At 37.3% G+C, this 14,639-nt stretch overlaps 1 protein-coding gene across 1 annotated transcript in view; it reads left to right on the forward strand.

Moving 5' to 3' along the window:
- The window catches only part of TMEM131 (transmembrane protein 131), a 138,472-nt gene that overhangs the window by 37,670 nt on the left and 86,163 nt on the right, over positions 1 to 14,639 (forward strand). The window contains exons 2-3 of the mRNA XM_074354677.1: positions 495 to 556; positions 13,094 to 13,134. Of these exons, the coding sequence (XP_074210778.1) occupies positions 495 to 556; positions 13,094 to 13,134 (103 nt within the window). The remainder of the gene's footprint in view (positions 1 to 494; positions 557 to 13,093; positions 13,135 to 14,639) is intronic.

Raw genomic sequence — 14,639 nt, forward strand, 5'->3', positions numbered from 1 at the left:
TTTGTCATTTTCCTTGCCCACTCCCCGACCAAGTCAGTCTTGACCATTGATCCTAGGTCCTGTCATGACTGAAAAAGAGCGAATGATACAGAACTTCATCTTATTATTTTGGGGGGGAAGGAATATAATCCTCTAGTGATCTTTCCTGTGTGTTTAAGATATCTCCAATTAATCTATCAGTGAAAATAATCTGCTGCATCTAGTTGAACTGCACTGTTTTGTGCTTTCCGGTATTATAGCAGGAATAAATATTTTGCACGTGGCTTACACAGCCTGTAGGTTCTTAAAACTGTAATTGGGTTGTGTTGTTTTATTTTCAAGCATTTCATAGTTGGTAAAATACTGAAGTATTGGTCATATTTTCTTCCTCCTTAACCATCACCATCAAGCAGTATATTTGAAAAACATAAAATTGTACTGATTAACTTTAAAGTAAAACATTAAATGGAATTTATATTCCTGTTGAATGACAGTGTGTTTTGTTTCCTTCACAGCGTTTATTCAGTCGGAGAGCATAATAGAAGTACTGCGTTTTGATGATGGAGGGCTTCTACAGGTAATTTTATTTTGAGTTTGTAGAATTACCTCAGTGTCAAGCCTTGAATAATATCTGATTGTTTTTTCATTTAAAATGTATTTTTTGAGCTATAAAATGTATTTTTTGAAATATATTTTATGAGCTGTATATGCAGACAGGTCAGTAGAGTCATTTGCAAAAATAAAAACCTCCTTAGCTGTATGAATTACCTTTCAAATGAAATACTTCTGGGTGGTGGTGGGAGGTTAGGTGGGGAGAGTCAGAGAGGAGCAGGAAAATTGGCGGTAAGCTCGGCGAGCCTGTGGCCAGTAACTGGGAGCCTGAATTTGGATGTTGGACCTCAAAACCTGTATCTGGAAGATAGAGGGGATAAGTTCTGTAGACTTACATCTATATCATCCTTCCACTTGCCATCCTAAGCCATGACTTTAAATATATTATACATAAAATTAGAAAGTGTAATCTGCTAAAAATCCTGTCCTTCCTTTCAGACCTAGCTCGTATAACACCATGAAGGCTGTTTCAGTCTTCCCAGCTCGAACTCACTTCTACCATTTCAGAGCTGAAAGAAACAGCTCAACCATCCCTGACTTTTATGACTAACTTTCTTCTTTCTTCCAAACTTGTATCATATTCTGTGCTTGCCTTACCACCTTTGTAATAGTAACATTTTTTCTCAAGTACCATGTTATTTGGTATCATGACTGATAATTTTTTATTCATTTTATACTCCAGGGAAACCAAGGTTTAGATTAAGAAAATTGCCCAAGATCCCATGACTTGGCACTAATGGAGCTGGTGTTAGAACCCTGGTCTTTTCACTCTGAGTGTGATGGTTAGTTTGTCTATTACATGATGCTGCCCGTGATGTTACTTGTTTACTTATTTATAACTAAATACATGACTTAAATAGTTCTGAAAAAATATTTCCTGTAGCTTATAAAAAAGGTAGGAAAGTAAAAATTAAAGTTAGATCAAGGCAATAGAGAAGTAATTCTGCTAGAAACCTGGAATAAAATTTCTATTTGTGTTTTAGCATAAATTTAGATTTCAGACATTAAGTGAGACAAAGCAAACAAGAAAAAAACTGATAGGTTTTAAGATTCTTTTTCTCTGACAATGAAGCAAGTAAATGTTTTGGATGACAGCTTTTTCCCCATTTCTAAATTTTTAAGTAAACTTATCATTCTACTTTCACATAAGAGATGTTGAGAAACACAGCAGGCAGTGGCTGCGTGGTACATGCAGAAAGTCTTTGTATGGCTTTTTATATTTTAAAATTGAATAAAGACCGAAGGTATATAACGATGTCAAATTTTATAAAGCCACCTTGGTAGAAAATGATCTTAGTCCTTTTTTTCTAGTTCTTTAGTCTGTTGCAAGGTGAGAACTTGGAGAACTTATAGGAATGACTGTATTAAATATCTCCCTTTGGTGATTTGCAGGATCTGGAAAGCAGGCAAATTAGGACTGAATTTCTAGAAAATTCTCCCAGTGTGGTTGTTCTTTATTGATTAAAGAAGGATTTATGTCCTTTAGGAACTAGACATGTAGGTTGCAAATTGATAATCCACTTTTGAAAATTCTGGAGCTTGATAAGTGTTTTTGCCAGGGGAGGCTGTCAGTCCATATCTAGAAGGACCTGGGTGTAGAAGAGCTGGTCAACTGGGATGTGATTTGCTCAAACTCTTTGGCTCTGCCAAAATGCTTAGGCAGGAGTTTGGTTGAGACCTCAAAGAGTTCTATGGCAAAGGTAATTTTGGACTGGAATTTGAAGGCAGATAGTACCAACTGGTTACTTCAGCCATAGTGAAGCCTTACTAAGACTCCTGCAGAATGCCTGATGTTGAGATGCTATACATAGCAGATTATATATCTTTGAGTAACAGAATGTAAGACCCTTTTGAATAGAAATTTATAAAAATCATTCATTTTAATGTTGAAAGTTGTTTCCTAGGAACAACAATTTTGATTTTGATGTAATTTCTGGCACTAATTTGCCAATAGGTTCAGCTATTTCTTAAACAGCTTCTGGTTTCTCATGATGTGATTAGAACAGAAGTATGCACATGTCATAGCATTTCTGTGGCGGAATATGTATTAAGTTTCTCCAAATTAAGTTGAAGCTAAAGCAGGGAGAGACTCAATGCAGCAGCCTTGTTTTACGTTATTTAAAATTAAACTTTTGCCTGAGAGCATTCCTTCCCAGCTTCTGAAATTTATGTTATATTCATGTGGCTTAGCTCATGTTAATTTTTTTTTTCTATTTTGCGGGGGGAGGTAATTAGGTTATTTGTTTTCTTAATGGAGGTAGTGGGTATTGAACCCAGGACCTCGTGCATTTGAGGCATGCATTCTACCACTGAGGTTCACAGAAGTTAAATAATTTGCTCAATATTCATTCAGTTGCTAGAGCAGGAATCCAGCATCCAGTAAGTACTCAGCTTCCTGGTTCCAGAGCTCTTTCCACAGTAGGATGCATGTGCAGCTCTTTCCAGTGCATTCCATGTGTTACCACTAGTAACGCTAGGATACGACTAGAAATAGAAGCAATCCTCTTAGCCCACATTTTCTGTAGTTGGTGCTTTGGCCACTGTCATTCCTGTTTGGCAAGGCCACTAAGATTTGATATATAGAATATAGGAGGTTGAATCCATTCTTAAGATGAGCACAGGCACTGAAGATTCTACAGATCATCAGAAGAAATATGCATTAAGACTCATTCGCATAGGAGGTCCTGGTCAAGTAGCTCAAACCATCATTCTAATCCTAACTGATGAGAATAGTTGGCTCCTCCTACCCTATTCCCTTGATAGATTATCAGATTAAATAACAAAAGATAGTCTTTCATTTGTAAGCATTAATCACATTTCCTAATCTAACTTTTTTATAAGCAAATAAAGAAAAAGCCCAAGGAAAAGGCTAGCTCTGTATTTTTTTTCACTCTTCTGCCAGAATAATAAACAGAATTTTAAGATATTAGAAGGCAAATTCCGCAGTGTTCATGAGAGCATGTGCAGAGTTTTGCCTTTTAAAGCTCATAAGTAATAAGAAGCCATACTTCTGTCTTCTTACTTTGTTCAAGGAACATTGGTAATAAGTATTCTTTTCCTGTGTGCTCATTGGTTGTTCTAACAACATTATAGGCACCTCTTGCCTCTACTCACTAGCTGGCTTTCAGGTGCCCAGGATAGGAAACCCTGACTGGAAGGCAGGGATAGCTAGAGCTAGCATTTTGGAGCACTTGCTGGAGTCTCCACTAGTTCATCAAATGGCCCCAAATTTTAGTACTAATAAGGGCAGCAGGAGAAATAAGAAGCAACTTTGATTCCAGAACTGTTATGCTTTACTTTCCATTGCTCTGCTGCCTGAGGGTTAAGTAATAGGGGTTGCCTTAGAGGAAAGAGGTCAATTCCTAATTGGTGTGCTTAGAAGGTAGCGCAGGTCTAAGAGGTCTTTTTATTGACACACAGTCGATAACAGGTCTCACTCCTCGTGCACTCCCCATGTGTCAGCTGCAGCACTGTGATTAGTCAGCTAAAGGATTGTTTGTTCATATTTTAGAAATAATGCTTTTCCCATTCTTATCAGAGGAAAGTTAGGGAGAAGATTTTGGAAAGTTTACCTCCTATTCGGTGTTAGGTTGGCCTAGAGAGGACTTTGGAGGCCTTCCTTAATGGTGGACATTTCTTTGCAACAGACCAAAACACTCGATTGAATGAGTGAGTATGGTTTGGTCACCTAGTAGTCCTCTTGTTCTAGAATGAGCTTACATTTGAAAGATGCTGTAGTAGAGACATTTAAAGATAGCTGTAGTAAAACTTAACAGAAGTTAAAGAAAGTATTGGGGATAACTTTAACCCTTAAACAACTTTTCTTAGTTGATATAACCAAAAGGAGTTGAGTAGGAGCCGTTGGAAGCTCTGACTTTTAGATGATGAATCAGTCATTCTAGAGGTAGGCTGGCTAATAGTGTAAGTGGATTCTAACCAGTTAATCAGGGACCCTATATTGAGTCTTCTTCCAAAGAATGTTGAAGAGGTTTAAGAATTTGATTCTTTTTTTTTCTTTAAAGTGTTTATTGTCAGATATAATGTATACATAAATAAATAAAATGTGGGATTTTTTTTTTGCAAAGCAAATGCCTGTTTAGAACCACCTCCCAAGTTAAAAACTAAAAATAACATGCCAGCACTCCTGTAAGTTCCCCTTGAAGCTTTCTCCCAGTCACTGTTCCCAAGAGTTAGCCATTGTCGTGTTATGGTAATTTCCTTTCCCTCTAGTTTGACCATCTGAGCGTGTCTTTAGTTTAGCTTCACGTGTTTTTCTGACGTGCATATAGTTTGCATTATTTTTTTTTCCAGTTTCTTTTTCTCAATATATGTTTCTAAGATTTTCTGTGTTGTTGAGTGTAACTGTAGTTATTCATTTTTGTTGCTGAATTGAATTGAATATGCCTTAATTTATATATCATTTCTGCAATTGATGCACATTTCACTTGTTTCAAATTTTTGACTATTATGAATAATGCTGCCTCTTGGTGAACTTGTATGCATTTCTGGTGGAGTAGAATGCAATTGCTGGGTCTTAGGGTATGTGAATCTTCAGTTTTAATAGATAATGCCATGTAGTTTTCCAGAGTGGTGGTTCCAGTTTACAGTCTCATCATCAGGGATTCCTCTGAGATACTTAACCTGTTTTGTTTTCGTTTTTGTTTTAAGCATACTGAAGAGTGATAATGGTATCTTATTGTAGTTTTAATTTGCATTTCCCTGAATCCTAATTAAGTGGAGTAACTTTTTGTATTACTTGACCATATTTGGATATCCTCTTTTGTAAAGTCTGTTAAATCTTTTGCCCTGTTTGACTGTTGAGTTGCAAGTCCCTTTTCCTCTTGTTTTATAAGAGTTCTTTATAAATTCTGGATACAGTTCTGGTTGTGCTTACTAGAAATAAATATCTTCTACTTGGTGGATTACCCTTTCCACACATAATTGTTACCTCTGATAAACGAAGTTCTTAATTTTAATGTAATTTGAGTTTTAATATAGTTCAGTCTATCAGTCTTTTCCATTATAGTTTATACTTTTTGTATCCTGTTAAAGAAATCTCTATCCAAGGTTATGAAGATAACCTTCTTCTGTATTATCTTCCAAAATCTAATAGACGTTTATTGCTTTGCCTTGCACAATTATAGCTACAATGTACAATTATAGCTGCTCAATGTAGAATGCTTCTAATAGGCAACCTTTGCTCCCGAGCTCCCCACTGGGTTGGCCAAGATCTGCATCACTGTCTAAGGGCATACCTGCCCAGTCCTGTTTCCTTCCTCTTATTTTTCACAGGCAGTAGCCTTCCAGTAAATCTCCTGCACTCCTAATCTGCCTCAGGATCTTGTTGAGAACCCCTGATGACATATATGATAAAAGATGCCTATTAAGGAGGAGGGAGTGTGGGAAAAAAACTACAGTAAACAACATACTTAGCAGTGCAATGCTGAAGGTCTTATCTCTGAGACAGGAATGAGTCAGAGATGCCTACAAAGTACCATTTATTTTCAGTATCATGCTAGTTGTAGCCAATAAAGTTAGGCAAGAAAAATTTAAAAACTAAAAGGATTATAAAGGAATAAATAAAATGTTCTTCACCTCAGTCTGAAGTGACCCAGGAGATGTAAAGGGCCAACGATCTTCAAAAACCATTTCATATATGGGAAAAATTAGAAGATCACTTTGGATGTTCAGGGAATGACCCAGGCTCATAAAAGACTTGAGGAGACCTAAAGTTTATACCTCAGATGTATCTTTGGCACAGAGACAGTCTGCAGCAATCATAAAACCAAAAACAGTAAACAAAAACAGACCAATAGCCAGCCCCGGAAAAGGAGGAGAATCTGATATCCAGAGTTACTACATTATTAGATTCAAGTGTCCAGTTTTAAACCAAAAAGTGACAGTGTACAAAAAGAAACATGATATAGCCCATTCAAACGGAAAAATTAATCAACAGAAACTGTCTTAAAAAGGACCTGCTGGCAGATCTACCAGACAAATGTAAAGTAGACCTACTTTAAAACAGTCATCTGAAGGATGCGCAAAGAGCTAAAGGAAGATGTGGAGAAAGTCAGGAAAATTATGTATGAACAAAATGGAAATATCAATTAAAAGATAGAAAATCTGAAAAGAAATCGAAAGAGGGTGACATCATCAGGAAGGTAGAGTGGGAAGCCATAGCTCTCGTCCTTGTACACAGGCACTGAATATTGGTGCCAAAATACTTTGAAGAGAAGTTCAGAATCCGTCTAAGAAGCAGACGTACCCCAGAGGAGCACAAAGTGAGAGCAGTCAGATTTTGCTGGTAAGAAAAGTAATTTCACTTTACCCGTATTAGTTCGTCCACCAGACTGGCTTAGCTTAATGCTAAGAATATCACCTCGGCCCATTACTTTCTCCCACAGAGAAAGGAATCAAATCATACCACTACAAAAGAAAAATGATCAAATCACGAAGAATCCAAGGGGAAAAAAAGGAATAAAGGAACTATAAAATACAAAACAGTTAGAAAATAATGAACAAAATGCCATTAATAGATTCTCACTTATTAATAATTACTTTAAATAATTACTGTAAGTGGATTTAAGTTCCCCAGTCAAAAAAGACAAGATGGCTGAATGTATTTTTAAAAAATTGAAATTCAACCTTATGCTGCCTTTGAGAGAATCACTATAGATTTAAGGACACATAGACTAAAAGACTAGGGAGAAATCATTTCATGCAAATGGTAACTAAGAGAGTGCACGTGCGCACACATACACACACCCTTAAGAAAGAAAGAAATTGCCCATTTTCAAGAACATGAGGGGGAGGATATAGCTCAGTGAACTCCAAGTAAGATGAACTCAACGACACTCACACTGGAACACATTAAATCAAATCTTTAAAAGACAAAATCTTGAAAGCAGCAAGAGTGAAGCTACTCATCACATACAAAGTACCCTCAGTAAACTATGGACAGATTTCTCACCACAAACTTTGGAGTCCAGAAGGCAGTGGGCCTGTACTGGAACCAAAAAAACTATCCACCAAGAATCCTGTACCTCGAAAACTTGTTCCTCAAAAGTTAAAGGAGAAAGTAAGACATTCCCAGATAAATAAAAGCTGGGGAAGTTCATTACCATTAGACCTGCCTTGCAAGGAATGCTGAAGGGAGTCCTGCAGGTCACAACAAAGTAAAGCCGCATGGAGCAATAGAGATTACGACAGAGCTAAATACGTGGGCAATTACAAAAGCTGGTATTATTGTAACAGTGGTTTGAAACTCTAGTTTTTGTTTTCTACGTGATTTAAGAGACTAATACAGTTTTTTTTTAAGTAATAGTCTAAAAGCAAGGATTATTGTCACTTTGCTTTGTAACTTCACATTTTGTTTTCTACATAATGTAAAGACTAATGTACTTATTAAAAGAATTATTAGTTTGTTTTTGGATACACAGTATTAAAGAAGAAATTTTGTGACAATGGCAACCAAAAGAGGTGGGGATGGAGCTGTAAACAAGTACACATTGAATGTGATTAAAGTTATATCTGATATAAATTCAAATTAGAGTGTTACAACTTTAGGATGTTAGATTAATCCCCATGGCAACCACAACGAAAATAATATAGAAAATACACAAAAGGAATTTAGACATTTTACTAGCAAAATATCAACTGAACCAATATATGACAGGACTACAGGAAATCAGGGACAAAAAAGATACAAGGTATATAGAAAACAGACAGCAAAATGACAGAAGTAAGTATACGATTGGAGCTGAGTTGATATTAATTCAAACAAGTTTGTTGTAAATTTATGATGTAAATTATAATCTCCAGGGTAACCACTAAGAAGATAGCTTAAAACATACATGAAAGGAAATGAGTGGCCAACTTCAGCTTATGTAAGCTAAAAGAAGTCAGTTTTAGGCATATACAGTCTTAATCAAGGATGTATCATAGAAAGTGTGTAACAGTAGATAAGAACACAGTTTGAATTCTGACACATACTATTTGCTCCTGGACCAGTAAATATAATCCTGTACTTGAGTGTTTCCAGTGTGTTAAGAGCTGCAAGGACCACTAGCAGATAGAGACATAGTTGTGGCAACAGTACACTTCGAATTATAATGCAAGGAAATGTTATTACAGATGAAAACTAAATTATTGATATGTCTTTATAAAATTCAGGTTGCAATAGGGTTTTCAGTCTTGGCAATATTTACATTTGGACCAGATAATTTTTGCTGGGAGATGGGGAGAGAAGACTGTTCTGTGCGTTGTAGGGCATTTAGCAGCGTCTCTGGCCTCTACCGTCTAGATGCCAGTAGCCCCCTCAGTTGTGACCGTCAAAAGTGCCTGTAGACATTGCCACTTGTCCCTGGAGGACAAAATTGCCCCCAGTTGAGAACCACTAGGTTACAGGGCTAAACTTATCATATATATTATTTTTGTGATAAAGAGAATTTAACAATATTTGAGAACATACCACGTATATGTTTTTGCAGAGTCTTTTCCATCTGATTGGAAAAATAGTTCATTTTCCTCCTATATATATAACCCTGTGCGGTGCTCTCTAGGAGAGACTGTGCTCAGACTGGTCTGCATTGTGGAGCCCAGCAGTGGGCTAGGCTGGAACTGGAGCTCTTAAATGCAGCAGAAGAATGGAGTCTCAGCTGTGGGTGGAAAGGAGTCTGCGCTTAGCTTTGTGGATAGTCCCAGGGGAAAGATCCTGTGCACCATGTCAAGCGTTCTGTGATTCAGTGAAGTTTACTTTGAAAATATTCTAAGTATGTCTTCTATTTGATAGAAGATCCAAAAATACATGGCACAGGCATTTTCTAGGGTCCTGAGTACTCCTGGCAGACTCTTATCTTTGAGCAAGAAGTTCAAAGGTTTCTGCTAATCAGATGGTGAAATGGGGAATCTCAGTATCTTCTAGGGAATGTTTCACTAGCTAGTGAGCCGACCATCTTCTTCGTATGATCATTGACTACTTATTTTTCTTTAAGTGAATTGCCTCTTGCTCTTTGCTTGTATTTCATTCGGAGTATTCTTTCCCCCATTTTCTTTATTTTTCTTCCTTTTTGCTGTTCAATTATAAAAATGTTTACATAAGATATCAAGTCTTTTCATTGTTACTAATGTCACCCTTATTTGTTTTGATTTCTCTCTTTTTTGGGGGGAGTGACACTTAAACCTTGTTTATTTTTGCTCATTCTTCTTGGCTTTCAACATTTTTGCATCATTTTTATTAGGTATTTACAGTTTATAATTGGGCTCTGTTTTTTTTTTTTTGACACAATCCTTTTGTCTTTCTTAATAGACAAGTTTATCTCATTTAATCATACCATATATGTGTTTAAATTTATTGCCATCTTTTATGCTTTCCTTTTTGTTGTTTTCTGTGTCTTGATTTAGAGCCTTAGTTTTCAGTTATGCATTTAAGATATATTTAAACCTTTATTTCTCAAATTAAAAGAAACAGAAATAAACTAGTGTCTTTTGTAATCTTTCCCTTTCTCTCAATACTTAGGGTGTATTGTTGACATGTGCTGAGATTTTTATTCTTGTTTATTATAGTTGAATGGCTTTTCTGTTTTCTGGCTTATACTTCAAAAACAACATTTACTTTCTGCTTTCCTAACCTTATTTCCACAGTTCCTTTACTGTGAGTATCCGCTCATCTTTCACAAGACAGCTTCCTCATGTGCAATTCTTCGTGAGTAATCTTCTTGGCCAGATTGTCTTCATGACGATGCTTTTTTCCCTTCAAGAAAGTATACATGGGTGATACACTTCCTGAGTCTCCTTTCTGCCAGCTTCAGATGGGGACCACAGCTGGGCAATTCTAGAATTCTTAGGTCACACTTTTTATTGAAGTAAAAGTGACATACAATAAACTGTACATGTTTTTAAAAAGCGTAGTTTGAAAAACTTGACATTATACACCTATGAAAGCATCACTACAGTTAAGATAATAAACATGTATTCATGACCCCCCAAAAGTTTACGTACGACCCTCAGTAATCCCTCCACCCTCTCTAGGCACCCACTGATTTGCTTCCTGACCCTATCAGTTAGTTTATATTTTAAATCATTTTATATAAATGGAATCATATAGAATGTAGTTTTGGGGGATTTGACTCAGCAGAATTATTTTAAGAGTCATCCGTGCTGTTGCATGTATCAATAGTTTATACTTTTTTCCCATTCAAGTGTTATTCTATTCTTTTAAAAATATTTTTTCTAAAATAATAAGGAAGTACTTGATGGAAAGAAAGGTTCCCAGTCTTTGAGTTTACTCCTTTAATTGCTGAGTAGTATGCCATTGTTCCACTCCATACCCCAGTTCATGTGTCAGTTCGTCTGTTGATGGAAATTTGGGTGGTTACAGTATTGACCTATTACCAATAAAGCTGCTGTAAACACTCATGTACAAGTCTTTGTATGGATATATGCTTTTGTTTTTCTTGGACAGATATCTAGAAAGGGAGTGGCAAGGTCGTATGGTGGGTGTAAGTTTAACTTATAAGAAATTGCCAAACTTCTAAAAATTGTGATGCTGTTTTATGTTCCCACCAGCAGTGTATGAAAGTTCCAGTTGCTCCACATCCTCGCCAACCCTTGGTAGGATCAGTCTTTTCCATTTTGGATGTTATAATAGGTTGCAGTATATAATCACTGTGGTTTAGATTTGCTTTTCCTTGATAACTGGTACTGTGCATCCTCTGGTGTGCTGAACTGACATTTGTAGAATTGCCCATTTTTTAAATTAGATGGTTTTCTTGTTGAAGCTTTATAATTTTAGTTTTTATGCTTAGAACATGACTTATCTGTAATTAATTTGAGTTCATGGTGTAATGAAAGGATAGTTTCATTCTCCCCCATCTAGCTTTGTCCACTTGTTCTAGCATCATTTGTTGAAAAGATAAGTCGTTTTCTATTGAATTACAGTGATGTCTTTGTTGAAAATAAAGTTGACTATAAATGTGTGAGTTCGTTTCTGAACTTTCTCCAGTTCCGTTGACCTATTTGTCTGCCTTTATCTCAGTGTCACACTGTCTTGATTATTACAGCTTTTTTTATTGTAGTAAATATACATAACATAAAGTTACAATTTTAACCATTTTTAAGTGTACATTTTAGTGGCACTAAGTACAGTCACATTTGTTTTTGCATCACCACCATCCAGCTCCAGAACTTTTTTTTTCCAGCCCCGAGTGAAACTCTGTACCCATTAAACAGTAATTCCCTTCCCTCCTCCTTCAGGCCCTGGAAAGCAGTATTCTACTCTGTCTCTGCGAATCTGACTGCTCTCAGTACCTCGTATAGGTGGGATCATCTGGTTATCTGTCCTTTTATGACTGGCTTATTTCATTAGCTTGAGTGTAGACTTAGTCTTCAAGGTTCATCCATGTTGTAGCATATGTTAGTTTCCTTCCTTTTTAAGGCTAAATAAATATTCTCTTGTACACATAAGCCACATGCTGTTTGTTCATTTGTCTGTCACTTGGGTTGCTTCCCCACGTTGGTGGTTGTGAACAGTGCTGCTTCCAACATGGATGTGCAAGTAACTATTGAGTCCCTGCTCTCTGCTTCCAGTTCTTTGGGGAAACACCCAGGAGTGTGGTTGCGGGATCTTCTAATCTATACCCTACACTACAGCCAGAATAATGTCTTTAGAACATAAATCAGACCGTATCTGTCTCTGCTTCTCTCCTACAACCTCAGACCCCTTATTGGCACAACATAAACAGGGCGCCACCTCACCTCCAGCCTCATTTCTGCTTCTCTGCCCCTTCTCTCTAAGCTCCAGCCAAATAGACCTGCCATGTGTTTCTTGACCATCCAGGCTCTTTCCTGTGCGAGGGCCTTTGCACATGCTGTTTTCTCCAGGGCCACACAGTCCTACTTCCAAACATAGCTCTTTTTTTCATCCCAAAGTTTTTTAAACCAAAAGTTTCAGTATAAATGTTGTCTTTTCAGACAGGCCTCCTCTCATAACCTATTACTTATTACTTAAGCATGTCACCTATTTGTTCTCTTTCACAGCACCTTTGCAGTATTTTCAAAAGCCTTTATTCAGTGTATAAACACATATTTATTTAGTTTTAGAATGACTGCTCCCCCATACCTCAAGCTCCATGATGGCAAAAACCATAGTCCATCAGCCCCTTGTGCATAGTTGGTGAGCAGCGAACAGTGAGAAACACATTATAGCCTCCCGAAGTGATTGGAAAGAGTACTCTTACAGGATGTACTGGTTTGGCAAACTTTTAAAAATCAGTTATATTACCTTGCATTATTTCCAGGTGTATTTAAAATGTAACCCAAATTATTCTCTCGTTTGAATTACATGGTGTGACAAATCATTTAATATGATTTAAGGATCAAGTTTAACCTGAAGGTGACTATAAGGTCAAAGTTCAAACTATAATAAAATATGTTGGATATTCCATATGTCTGTAGTGTAAAGATTTGGTTTCCTTGTTTTTACCATCATTTTCTTCCTTCACAGACTGAGACAACACTTGGACTCAGTTCATATCAACAGAAAAGGTAAGGAAGTTATATATATATATATATTTTTAATATAGAAAATTTTATATATTCAGTAAGTTACTTGACATACTTTTAGCTCTTTCTGAGGGGTTCCTGTGCTCCTTCTTTTTTCCCATACTTTTTTGGTGAAGAGGGAAAAGAAATTATCAATCACATTATATCCTGTATTTCAAGTATTGTGTATGGAATACCAGGTTTAAATCTGAATTTGCATGTCATGCATTGTGTAGCATTCCTCCTCCATCATATACAAAGGGGATTTACTCACAGCTGAAACAATTCTTGCTTTGTAAGAGAGTCAGCTGTATAGCTCCCTAGTGACTCCTTGGTTACCACCAGGGGTCTACCTACAGGCCCCAGAGTGGCGGTTGTCGCGTAAGGAGATATGATTTTAACGACAGGAGATGCTGATTGATTGTCTGATTGAGCCACCTCGTTTGACACATGAGGAGACTCTCAGAACCAAGGGATGTGCCCAAGGTTAGAGTGGCAGAGTTTCAGTTAGAATTTATTATCTTCTGATTCCCAGCCCCGTGCTGCATTCTCTTTAATATTCTTGTATCAAATATGGAATCTTTCAATTTTTACTGTATTTTCTCGTAGCCAGTGTTCCCAGAAGAGGAATATAGAGAGTTAGTTAAGAGTTAGAGGAGGGGATGCTGTGAGGGAGGAGTGGGGAAGCCAGTGGAGGCACAAGAAGGAAAGTTGTCGTGATCGAGCTCACATGGGAGGGAAAGGCATAAAAAAGGAAAACAGGTCTAAGGCCTTAAAAAGAAGAAATATAGTCGTTGGTACTTGCAGGTGATTTGTCTACAGAGATAATCCACCATAGTGGTCATCTTGGCAGCACATCTAAGGGCAGGGGAGAATCTCAGACAAACTATTAGAATTAACTCACCAATATCAGTCCCCACAAATCAGTAACTTTTTAATGTAAAGCAGTAACCTGCATATCTGTCTGCCTACTTGACATCTCCATCTAGATATGACATCTCAAATTTAAAGTCTAAAACATACCCCTGAATCTCCACCCAACTTCCCTGTCACACTTGCAGCCCACTTTCCCATGTGTGGCTGTGTATCCAGTTTCTCTGTCCAAATCTTAGAGTTAAGTCATCTTGAGGCCTCTCTACTTTCTCTCATACTCCAAAGTCAATCCATCAGCATGACCTGTTGTCTCTAGCTTCCAAAAATATTTGGAAAAGAGCCACTTCTCACCACCCTCCCTTGTAGTCCCCCTGGACCACAGTTACCATCCCCCCTTCCTGGACTGCAGGACTTCCTTACTCCCCTTCTTGGGCTTCTGCAGTCTCTTCTTCACACAAGAACCAGAATCAACCTTTTGAAATGTGTTAGATCATGTTACTTCCTTGCTCAAAACACTGTGCAGGCCTTTTGTTACCCTTAGAATAAAATCCAGACTCCTGCAAGGAGACCTGGCCTTTGTACCTCTCTGATCTCAGCTCCGCCTCCTCCCCTCCTCCCTGCACTGCAGCCGCTTC

This window comes from Camelus bactrianus, chromosome 28, assembly GCF_048773025.1.
Source record: "Camelus bactrianus isolate YW-2024 breed Bactrian camel chromosome 28, ASM4877302v1, whole genome shotgun sequence".
In the NCBI taxonomy this organism is placed as follows: Eukaryota; Metazoa; Chordata; class Mammalia; order Artiodactyla; family Camelidae; genus Camelus; species Camelus bactrianus.